This window comes from Solanum pennellii, chromosome 12 (genome assembly GCF_001406875.1).
Source record: "Solanum pennellii chromosome 12, SPENNV200".
In the NCBI taxonomy this organism is placed as follows: domain Eukaryota; kingdom Viridiplantae; phylum Streptophyta; class Magnoliopsida; order Solanales; family Solanaceae; genus Solanum; species Solanum pennellii.
The window spans coordinates 60,906,946-60,918,178 of record NC_028648.1 but is presented as its reverse complement, the minus strand read 5'-3'; the positions used below and the strand labels follow the sequence as shown (position 1 = coordinate 60,918,178).

Below are 11,233 nucleotides of genomic sequence, written 5' to 3'. Positions count from 1 at the left end.
TATATATATATAAGTTTATCTTATAAATAGTTTATATCATCTCAAAAAGATTTTAGTTTTACTTAACAATTCTATTAAAGATTTTAGTTTTATTTGACAGTTTTTAGTAAATTAATTTTGTCAATATTGAGTTTTATCTCATTAAATTTTTAAAGCTCGTTGATTAGTTTTTAGTCAATTCGTCTTATTTAGATTTTAGTGGAATTTACTCATTTGGCTAAATTAACTATCATTTAAACCCACTTTAAAGAAAAGATTTTGGGCTTCCTTTGCATCAATATTCAGCAGCCCATCCTACCCCCAGTTAAACCAAATTCTGGGCTTTTTCCCGACTTTCAACAGCCCACCAAATAACCTGACCCGGCCCAGCCAGTCTTTTATCCGATCCAATTGCATTCACAAAAGAACCCAAATATTCCCGGAACGTCTCCTTCAAAAAGCGATGCACGGCGTCTGTAAATTCATTTAGGATTAGGAAATGTGTAGTCCATCGGCTTTGAATTTACTAGTGGATTCCCGTTCCTAAATGCATGTAATAAAATGCTAATTTTGTTAAGTCTTTGCTACAGCTATGGGGTCTATAGTTCAATTAAATTTCTTCTTTTTTCCTCGTGTTCGCGTATAAAATTGACCCAGTTCGCGAAGAACTCATTTCTTACCTTTGTATTCCAAGGAGCCGTAAAGGCTCGACTCCTTGTTCGAGTCAAGCAGTCCGTTGAACCAAGGAACAGGCCCAAAGTTGGAAGAATTTGTGTAGGCCAGGGAGTTAGAAGATTTTGGGCCAAGAAGATCAAATTTGTTTTTGAAATATTATATTTTATTTATTTTGGGGCTTAAGCCTACTTGTTATTTTGAATTTAAATTTGTGTAAATTAGGTTTATGGCATATTATGTAGTTATATTCTCAAGTTATGGCATAACAGTTTGATTTTCATTCTATAACATTTAATATATCAACTTATAGTATTTTTTTAAACTAAATTAATGTTAATTTTTATTCTGTAAAATTAGGACGAAAAATAAAAAATGATTAATTAAAATTGGATAACTTCTGTGAATTTAGTTAATGTTATTAACTGATAACAAATGTGCACCTTTTAAGGAATTTGGAAATATTTTAATTATAGATATGCACCTTAATTGTCTCAATTCGTTTTAAATGCTAATTAGTTTTGATTTTTATCCTTAAAAAATTGTAATATGTTATCTTCTTTCCATAAACGTGCACCATTTGTTTTTTTCCACAAAGTGAACTTTATTCTTATATTTGAATTTTGTTATATTTTATCGTTTTTTTTTTGGAAAAATAATTAAAATTGAAGGTTGAAAAAGTTTAGATTTGATTTGATGGAGAAAATTGTGTCAATTTTAATTAAACATGGTGGCAAATAGAATTCATCAGGTTAGTTTTTTTTTATGATTTGTTATGTTTTTAGTATAAATTATTGGTTGTAGTTATATATATATATTTTTTGTTGTCATGTATTGAATGTGTCGTATTTTTTTCCATGTTATATTGCATATGTTGAATTGATATATTTTTTTGTGATACAATTACGCAGTGTTTCTGGTAATAAATATTTCGTAATATTAAATTTATTTTCATGTGTAATTAAACCGAAGACTGGTGTGAAATTTGATTATTGGGTAAAATTGAAAAGTTTACAGATTTTGATCAATTGCAATTTTTTATTTTTGAAACAGTATGAACAATATCTGACATTTTGTATTAATAATGTGTGAACGTCAAATGAAATGTGATTTTTTGGTAAAAGCTATTCCATATTATATTTAAATTTTCATATGTTATTTTTTTTGTATATTGTTTAAATAAGAAAACTGTATTAATTTCTGTATGTAATGTATATAAATAGTGTATGCAATATATATGAAAGCCAATTTTTCTAGTTGAACGTAGCAGTGATTGATTCGTAATATATATATGAATTCTGTATAAAAATTGGATTAACTGTGTTTTAATTTTTTATTAAATTGGAAAAATTGTGTATGAAAGTGAATTTTAGATTGTATGTAGCAGTTAATTGTATAGTATGAATGATGTATAAACATTGTATTAATTTAAAATTTTGTTATTGCATATATAATTGAATTGTATATAAATTGTGTATGAAGTGTGTATTAATTTTGTATAAACATTGTATTAAGTGTGTACCAAACAGTGTATTAATTGTTTATTAAATTACAATAGTGTATAAACATTGTATTAAGTGTGTATTAAATTTAAATTTTGTTATTGCATATATAAGTGAATTGTATATAAATTGTGTATGAAGTGTGTATTAATTTTGTATGAATAAATTTACAATTTTATTATGGGATGCACTGAATGTAATTTTAATGTTGTGAAACAGGGAAATACGTCGACTTTGAGATGGAGGGCATCCTATATGATACTTCTACTCTTTATACTGGTTTAGTTGATGCTATAGTAACTCAGCTAAATATAGAAGAAAATATAAATTCTGTTGAGATAAAGTATATAGTTAGCGAAATGTGTCCACCTATAAAAATTCATAATGATGTTGGGGTAAAGGTTTTTCTAGATCAGATAAGGGTGAATTTGGATTTTTTTACAAAATATCCATTATGCATCACTTTGAAAGATTGTGAGCAGTATAACGAATGTCATAGAGTTATAGTTAATGATAGAATAAATTCTGATGTTAGATTATCACAGACTAACATAGATCTGTACTCCAACAATTCTATCCGTTTGATCGGAATGGATTTAGACGGAGTTGTCAATGATAATAGTGAAGTAGATAATTATATAATATGTGATCATTCTAACCTATTTGTAGTTGATAATCAGATTTATAATAATAAAGAAACCCTTAAGGAGGTTATGAGGCATGTTGGACTTGTTGAGAAGTTCAGCTTTCGGGTTGCGCGTTGTAATGCATCTAAGTAAGTTTAAAATTATTTTTTATTTTTTTATTTGTTTTGTTATAATGTATATATTGTAATGTATATTTTCTTAAATTTTGTAACAGTTATCACCTGAATTGTATTTCTAAGACATGTTCTTGGATGATGAGGGCATCTAGTTTGAATAAATCGAGTTTATTCAAAGTTAGAAAGTATATTACTCAGCACACATGTTCTGTTAGAGAAAGAGTTTATGCCAGACGTCAAGGGATAACTGACGTTGTAGCTGTCTTGATAATGGAGAAGTATATTGATCCATCTAAGGTATATACTCCAAAAGATGTAGCTGATGATATGTTGAAATTGCATGGCGTTTCGTTGACATACATACAGGCATGGAGAGCTAAAGAAAAAGCAGTAAAGTTGGTGCGAGGAGATCCAGCAGAATCTTATGCAAGATTACCTGGTAATTTCGAAAATAAGGATAAATTTAAACATTAGTCATTGTGTTGTACTGTAACAGTTTCGTGTATTCTTTATGTATAAAATATGTATATTTTATGTATGAATTGGACTGTTATTTTCAGGTTATTTTTACATTTTGGAGCAAACATATCCAGGATCTGTTTTGAAAATAAAAAGGAATGGAGGTGATACATTTTTATATGCATTTGTTGCGTTAGAAGCTTGTATTAGGGGTTGAGAATATTGTAGGCCAATTGTAGTTGTTGATGGTGCGGCATTAAAATGTTTATATGGTGGTACAATGTTAACTGCAAGCACATTGGATCCGGGAGGTAAATTATTAGCCTATTTAATTTTCTAATTATATAATATAATGAGAAAATATATGAATGATATTTCTGATTTGTGTGATATTTTTTTTAAATTAATGAGCAGGTCATATACTTTTAGACAGAAATGAAAGCATATGGAAAGGGACAACAAATGTATATCCTGAATCAGAACATTATGCATGCATATGGCATTTATCAGTCAATGTGTTGAAGAATTTCAATAGAAATACTGAAGATTTGAAGATTTTGTTCTTTTCATTGGCAAAAGCTTATACAAAACAACAGTTTGAGACAATTATGGGAAGAATAGATCAGATAGATACGCGAATACGACCATACTTGTTTGATATTGGTTATAGCAAATGGTCAAGAGCTTACTCGAATTGTAAGCGCACATGGACCATGACTTCAAACATCGCGGAGTCATTGAATAATGTTAACAGATTAGCACGGAGGTTACCGATGATTTGAATTCTTGAGTTTATGAGGGTAACAATTCAGAGGTGGATTCACAAGCATAATGAGGAGGCTGATAAGACTACATCTAATCTGACAAAAAAATATGATGTTTATCTACAGAAAAGTATTACGTTGTCGTGCAATATGAGGGTATGTGTTTCACTGTATTGTATTTTTAATTCTTAATAATCTGCAGCATGTATAAATTATTTTTTTTGCATGGGTGATACCTTCAACTGTTGATCTGCATGCTGTAGCTGAAGGAGCAAAGAAATACATAGTAAATTTGAACACAAGGATGTATAGTTGCGGAAGATTTCAACATTATGAGATGCCGTGTGGTCATGCAATTGCTGTTCTCCGGTACAGGAAGTTACATGAAGCAGATTTCTGTTCTGCTTTTTATAGCCTCAAGAATTTCAAAGATGCTTATGCCATTCCTGTCGAGCCTATCCCGTGCGAGAGTACATGGGATATACCAAGTATATTTCAGATCCTAAAATGATGCCGCCTGGTCCAAAAAGATCAGCGGGAAGACCCAAATTTCAATGGTGGAAGGGGTTCGCAGATGTGAACTTCAAGAGGACAAATAGCACATGCAGTAGATGCCATCAGGTTGGACACAATAGGAAGACATGTTCAAATTATCCTGTACAAAAACAATGATTTCATACTGTTACATCTGTGTTTTTGAGGTTTTACATTGTTATAACATGTTTTTTTATTGAATCATATTACTTTTCATACAAATGTCATACATTGTATATACAACTGTTCATATATTAAAAAATGTTAATATTAATAAGTCATATAATCATATAACATTTATACAGTTATTGCATAATGAATGGGGACTACATACAAAATTTATACATTCAATACTTGTATATAAAAAATAATGTATGTTTATGTTCTACATATCAAATTATAATATGTTATAATTCATACAATTTTCATACATTATTCATACCAGTAATATAGGTAACATTTGTTTTTGTTTGTATTTTGAAAAATATATTTGAAAATATACAGTATTCATATATTATTCATACCAAACAATTGTATGCAAAAGGTCATACACATTTATTAAGGTATAATTGTATATTTATTCATAATGTCGTGTTGAATCATATGTCAGTACTATTTTCATATAATTTTCATACGTTATGCTTGTAAGAATTTATATGATATAATTCGTACATTTTTCATACATTATTCATACCAGTAATATAAGTAACATCTGTTTCTGTTTGTATTTGAAAGTGTATAGTTTTAATGTAGTATTCATGCAAAACAAATTTATTGGATAATTTAACATTACATATTGAAAAGTGCAATTTATAAAAAAATCATTATCATTTATCATTTAAAAAACATATATTGAAGCAGACTGTCATTTATATAATTTTTTTTAAAAAAATAAGTATATATATAACATTTGTCTATGTTCTATATATCAAATTTTAATATGACATTCATAATTCATATAATTTTCATACATGATTCATACAGTGTTCCTATATTTTAAAGTGAGACACAATTAGTAATAATCAGTAATAATTTATATAAAACCATCAGTATTCATAATAAAAAACTGGGAAATTACATAAATTGTTCATAAGTTAAAAAAGAACAAGTCAATCAAAAAAATTTACATTGTGCCATGAAGATTTCTACTTCCTGTTACGGAATTTTGGAGTAGGATAATTGGTGGTGTCCATAACTTGTTCTTTATGAGTTCGAGGTCCACCCTTCTTGCTAGCAACTGTTCCTGTAACTTCACTTTCACTTATTGCTCCTTCATCATTCTTTGATTTTGCATAATGCCAAAGTAATGTAGCATATCTTTGACGATGATATTTTGAATCAATATCAATATGTGATATATCAAAAACACCATTGCTCATGTATTCGGCAAATAGAGATGTGTATAGACCACAATCACTGTAAAAAAATTGAAAAAATAAAAAAATTGTAATGAATATATAGCAATTTCAATTTAAAATGAATAAAAAATAGTGTAAGAAGTATACATACTTTGAACTTTCTTCTTGTTGAGGAACATGTGTAACATTCTTGATACTTAGAGGTTCAGAGTGAGACTTTTGTTGATAATCAGGGAGTTTATTTGCATACAAATCAAGCCTTTTGCCATAAAACCCTGTGCTCGTCAGAAATAAAGGAATCATGGTTGCAAGTTTATCAACAGCTTCTTTAACTTTCCTTGAATGAACAGATCCTCCCATCATCGAATCATATACATATAGACATCTACTTTTGATTCGGAATACAACAAGAAACCAATGGAATTTGTCGTTGATGTTGACTGGGATGATTACTTCGTCAACCCTATCCCACGGAATGTTAGCAAGCAGCTTATATCCTCTAATGCATTGTCCAACATCATGGTCTGGTGATATGCATCTCATGTCACATTCTGACTGTCTCCACTGTTTCTCAATGTTATCAATCCACGCCATAAACCAACAATCAACAGTACTGTAAGAAGTGACTGTCTGGGAGTATTTTGCCTTCTTTCGGAGATAATACATTATTGTATTAATATGCTGTTTTAACAAAAAAAAAATATCCCTATCTGATTCATTCACTGTTCACACATATTTCATACAAAAAATATTCATACGTATATCACTGCAACTCAAAACCATAATAATTAATTGAAAAAATGTCTTACCCCGTCCTCCCAAGGTCTGCCCGAGTGACTCATTATGTTAAAAAAATCCTTTTCTCCGATTTTGACAACGCCAAAGTCCATTTGAGGATGAAATGTGTTTTTAACCTTGGAATATGCTGGTAGGAGTTTAGAATTTAAATAAAATAATTTTGTACATCTTACAAATTACCTGCCACACCTGCTTGACACATCTTTGAAAATCCATTTATTGAACTCCTCAATCACTTCAACTGGAACATCAAAACCATTGTGATTTTGGAATGGATGTTTGATTTGAAAGAATGTAGATACTCTATTTGAACTGCTTTCTCCTTCCGACATTCTGATATAAGGAGAAGAATCGTATTTTCCCACATTCTTGTGTCTTGTTCGCACATTTGGAGTCGTGGTGGCATTAAGAATCGGATCAAGTGCAATTATTTGTATCATGGTAAAATTAGGATAATCGTCCAATGTTGGTGGTTTTGATTTTGACGTTGTAGGTACGTCAACATTGAAACAATCATCAGTTGACTTTTGAGCTTCATATACATGAAAAATAGTTAAATAAAAATAATTTCTTAAATTTTCATTTATGTGATAAAAATGAATATATCGTACCAGCTGTGTTTGAACTTTGGACTTGTTGTCCAATTGAAACTGTAGGCATATCTGTTGGATCAGATTGTGCAGCATAATGGTTGGCATTGTCCTGAAAAAAATTTTAACTGATTAATACAAATTTCATACATGATTAATACATAACATTTACATATAACTGATGAATATATACATAATTCACATATATGCTGTGTTGTTATATTTGTTCATTTAATAGTGAAAACATGTGATAATAATATAAATAAACAACTATTATGAAAACATCAATTTATATATTTTTCACACAATATTCATACATAAAGTATACATATATATCAATTTAACACATCATTTTTTCATTAATCATGTGTAATTTTAGAAATACAAATTTCATACATGATTAATACATAACATTTATATATAACTGATGAATATATACATAAGTCACATATATTTATGTATGTGTGTTGTTATATTTGTTCATTTAATAGTGAAAAAGAGTAATAATAATATAAATAAACAACTAGTATGAAAACATCAATTTATATATTTTTCAAACAATATTCATGCATAAAGTATACATATATATATATACCTCTGGTTGTTCTTCTGGTATTTGTTCTCCTCTTGACAATCGAATCTCATCAATTATCAGTTTGGTGGAGTTATCAACATAACTCTTGATATCAGCCATGTGCTTGTGAACCTTATCGGTGTACATAAAATTTTTTATATATAAATAGATTATAAAGTAATTATATTAATTATTTAAAAATATGTTGGAACTTACAGTGATTTTGAGTTCTTTCAACTCTGCCTTAACCTGTTAATTAAAAAAAATAAGTATTTGATATGTATATTGTAATTTCAAAAAAAATTATGTTAATTTGAAATTTTTACTTGTACCTCTGCAATATCAGCTTTCAATTCTTCAACTTTATGTTCACTATCAACAGCACGATTTTCCGATGATATGTGATTTTCTGAATCATGGTGGCTGCTGGACTGATTTAAAATGGTTTCGTCCATGAGATTTAACTCTTCTTCAGAGAAAACAATATTTCTGAATTTATGTTGCAGCAAAAAAAATGTATAATGTATAATGATTTATAATGAATGTAATAACATTGTAAGAAAAATACCTGATTGTCATGTGTTCTGAAAATTGTTTTCTTCAAATCGCAAAAAAAAAAGACGTCATTAGGTGTCTTCCAGTTCAGGATTCTCGGTGTGCGATTTGAAACACGTATAGCAATTGTGTTGTCAAATGGATGACAGCACTCATAAAACCATATCTGCAATGCTATGTGGAACTGGCTGAATTTGAATGACGATGGATTTTTTTTAAATTTTTGATTGCATGCTTTGAGTGTTAAATTAAAACACTCATTTGCCCAAGGGAATGTGGCATACTGTCCAGACTCGACCAAATCAAAATACAATTTTGGAATTGTTGTTTTTGAAGGGTCTGATGCAGTCAGAAATGAAGAAATAAAGTACAAGATCCCAATTTTTAGACGGTCATCTTCTTCCCAAAAATTTTGCAATTTAAACTTGTAATAAAAATCTGACTTGGATACTTTATTAAAATCTCCGAAATTTTCAGCAATGAGTCTGTTTGGAACATATGGGTCAGATACAAAATCAGAAACAGGTCCACATTTCAAACCGGTTATAGCAACAAACTCTTTTAACCCAAAATGTAACTCTTTACCATTTACTTTAATGACAAACATGTCATCCCTAACATTTTCATTCCCAAGTATAAATAAGTGTCTCAACAATTGACATTGGATTTTAATGTGATGCAAATTATAAAAAAATCCAAAAGGTGTTTCATCTAGGAATTGTTGAAACTTATCTTGACCTAAAAAGGTCAACAAATCCGCAAACACATTCATGTTAATACATGAAGACAAATGTGTTTGCGTCTTCTTCTCCTAAAAAATTGTAAAAATTAAATACATTAATCATACACATATTGATACATTACTCATATATTGATAGGTAAGTGAACCAAATATGGAATTTCATACACATGTCATACAAAATTAATAATGTGAATCATACACAATTCATACATGTTTCATATATTGATGTTGTAATAGTAAAAAATATATAATTTCATACACATAGTATACAAAACATAATACAATATAATCATACAAATCAAAACATAAAGTATGTAGTTTAATTATGGATATTAATATTCAACAATATCATAAAAACTTGATACAAAAAACTTAATGCACAATTCATACACATTTCATATAAAACTTAATATACATATCATACCACATTAATACAGTGAATCATACACAAATCATACATGTTTAATATATTGATATTGTAATATGAAGAAATATGTAATTTCATACAGTGAATCATACACAATTCATACATTGTTTATACATTTATATTGTAATAAATAGATGTATCATTTCATACAAAATCATACAAAGCTTACAACATTCTTTTATACACAATGTATTCAACACTAAATATACAATCAAAACATAAAGTATGTAGTTTGAATATGGATATTAAAATTATATATTAAGTATTTTATACCCAAATAACATAATATGCTATATACTTAATTTACACAATATTTCATAGACTTCTATACTAAAATTATATATTAAGTATTTTATACCCAAATAACAGAACATAAAAATAACAGAACATAAAAAAGTTTTAAAAAATAAACTTTTACTAACCTTTAAAAATTTTTTTGGGTTTAACTGTTTCTTCTTCTTCTTGTAAATGTGAAGTATCTATTTCTGAGGCTCTTGGTTTTTTGGATTTTGATTTTATCAACTCTTCAAAAAAATTAGATTCAGAATCTGATGAGTCCTCAATTTGTTTTCCTTTCCTCTTCTTTCCTCTTTCTTTCGCCCTTTTCTCAGATTCATCTACTTTTTTCTTTTCTTTCCCTTTTCTCTTCTTCTCGATTTCCTTTGGATGTTTGTTTGTTTTTTTTTCCATTTTTGATTTCCGTGATCTAGATTTGTGTCACGACCCAAAACGGGCCGCGACTGGCACCCACACTTATCCTACTTTGTGAGCGAACCAACCAATCTAATCCCAAACATTTCAACCATCAATAATCAAATATAATGCGGAAGACTTTAAACTCATTAATGAAAATCGATTAAATAACTTATAAAAACTCAATACTTATTATTCCCAAAACCTGGAAGTCATCACCACAAGAACATCTATCCTCAAATTACAAATCTAAGAGTATCTAAGAAGCTAAAATAAGTAAAAAGCTAGTCCATGCCGGAATTTCAAGGCATCAAGACATGAAGAGGAAGATCCAGTCCAAGCTAGATGCAATAGCTTACCCTGAAATCTGGCTTGATGAAGACTGGCTAGAGTTGCGGTTGAGTTGAAGACGATGACACGTTTGCTGCACTCCACAATTAACAAAGAAAAACAAATACAAGTAGGGGTCAGTACAAAACACGAGTACTGAGTAGGTATCATCGGCCAACTCAAAATAGAAAACAGTATATATCAGATAATAACATAAAACCAACTAATATTCTTAACAGGTGATAGCAACAAGTATAAAAATCATTTATAACATCACCGACCACATCTATGAGGACTCAAGCCTCCACACCATACTCTTTTGGGAAACATGTTCTTTAGATTGAGTATATTAACATATTTCAAGATTCATTATCTTTATTCCTCTTGTGTCGGTACGTGACACTCCGCTCCCCTACTACTGTGTGTCGGTACGTGACACTCCGATCCCCTAATTCTACGTGTCGGTTCGTGACACCCGATCCCCTAATTCTAC

General features: G+C 29.3%; 2 protein-coding genes across 2 annotated transcripts; one reads left to right on the top strand and one right to left on the bottom strand.

The window, feature by feature from the left end:
• The first annotated feature begins 2,451 nt into the window (after window positions 1-2,451).
• On the top strand, window positions 2,452-4,650 carry LOC107006460. The gene is made up of 6 exons (XM_015205009.2): window positions 2,452-2,928; window positions 3,015-3,355; window positions 3,477-3,539; window positions 3,615-3,686; window positions 3,790-4,071; window positions 4,403-4,650. Exons 1-6 carry the CDS (start codon window positions 2,513-2,515, stop codon window positions 4,648-4,650), a joined length of 1,422 nt encoding a protein of 473 aa, XP_015060495.1. The 5' UTR covers window positions 2,452-2,512.
• Window positions 4,651-7,005: 2,355 nt separating this feature from the next.
• LOC114075334 lies at window positions 7,006-9,155 on the bottom strand. The gene is made up of 6 exons (XM_027913818.1): window positions 8,833-9,155; window positions 8,326-8,482; window positions 8,210-8,242; window positions 8,015-8,125; window positions 7,441-7,531; window positions 7,006-7,361 (listed from the first exon to the last, which is right to left on the bottom strand). Exons 1-6 carry the CDS (start codon window positions 9,153-9,155, stop codon window positions 7,006-7,008), a joined length of 1,071 nt encoding a protein of 356 aa, XP_027769619.1.
• Window positions 9,156-11,233: the final 2,078 nt, after the last annotated feature.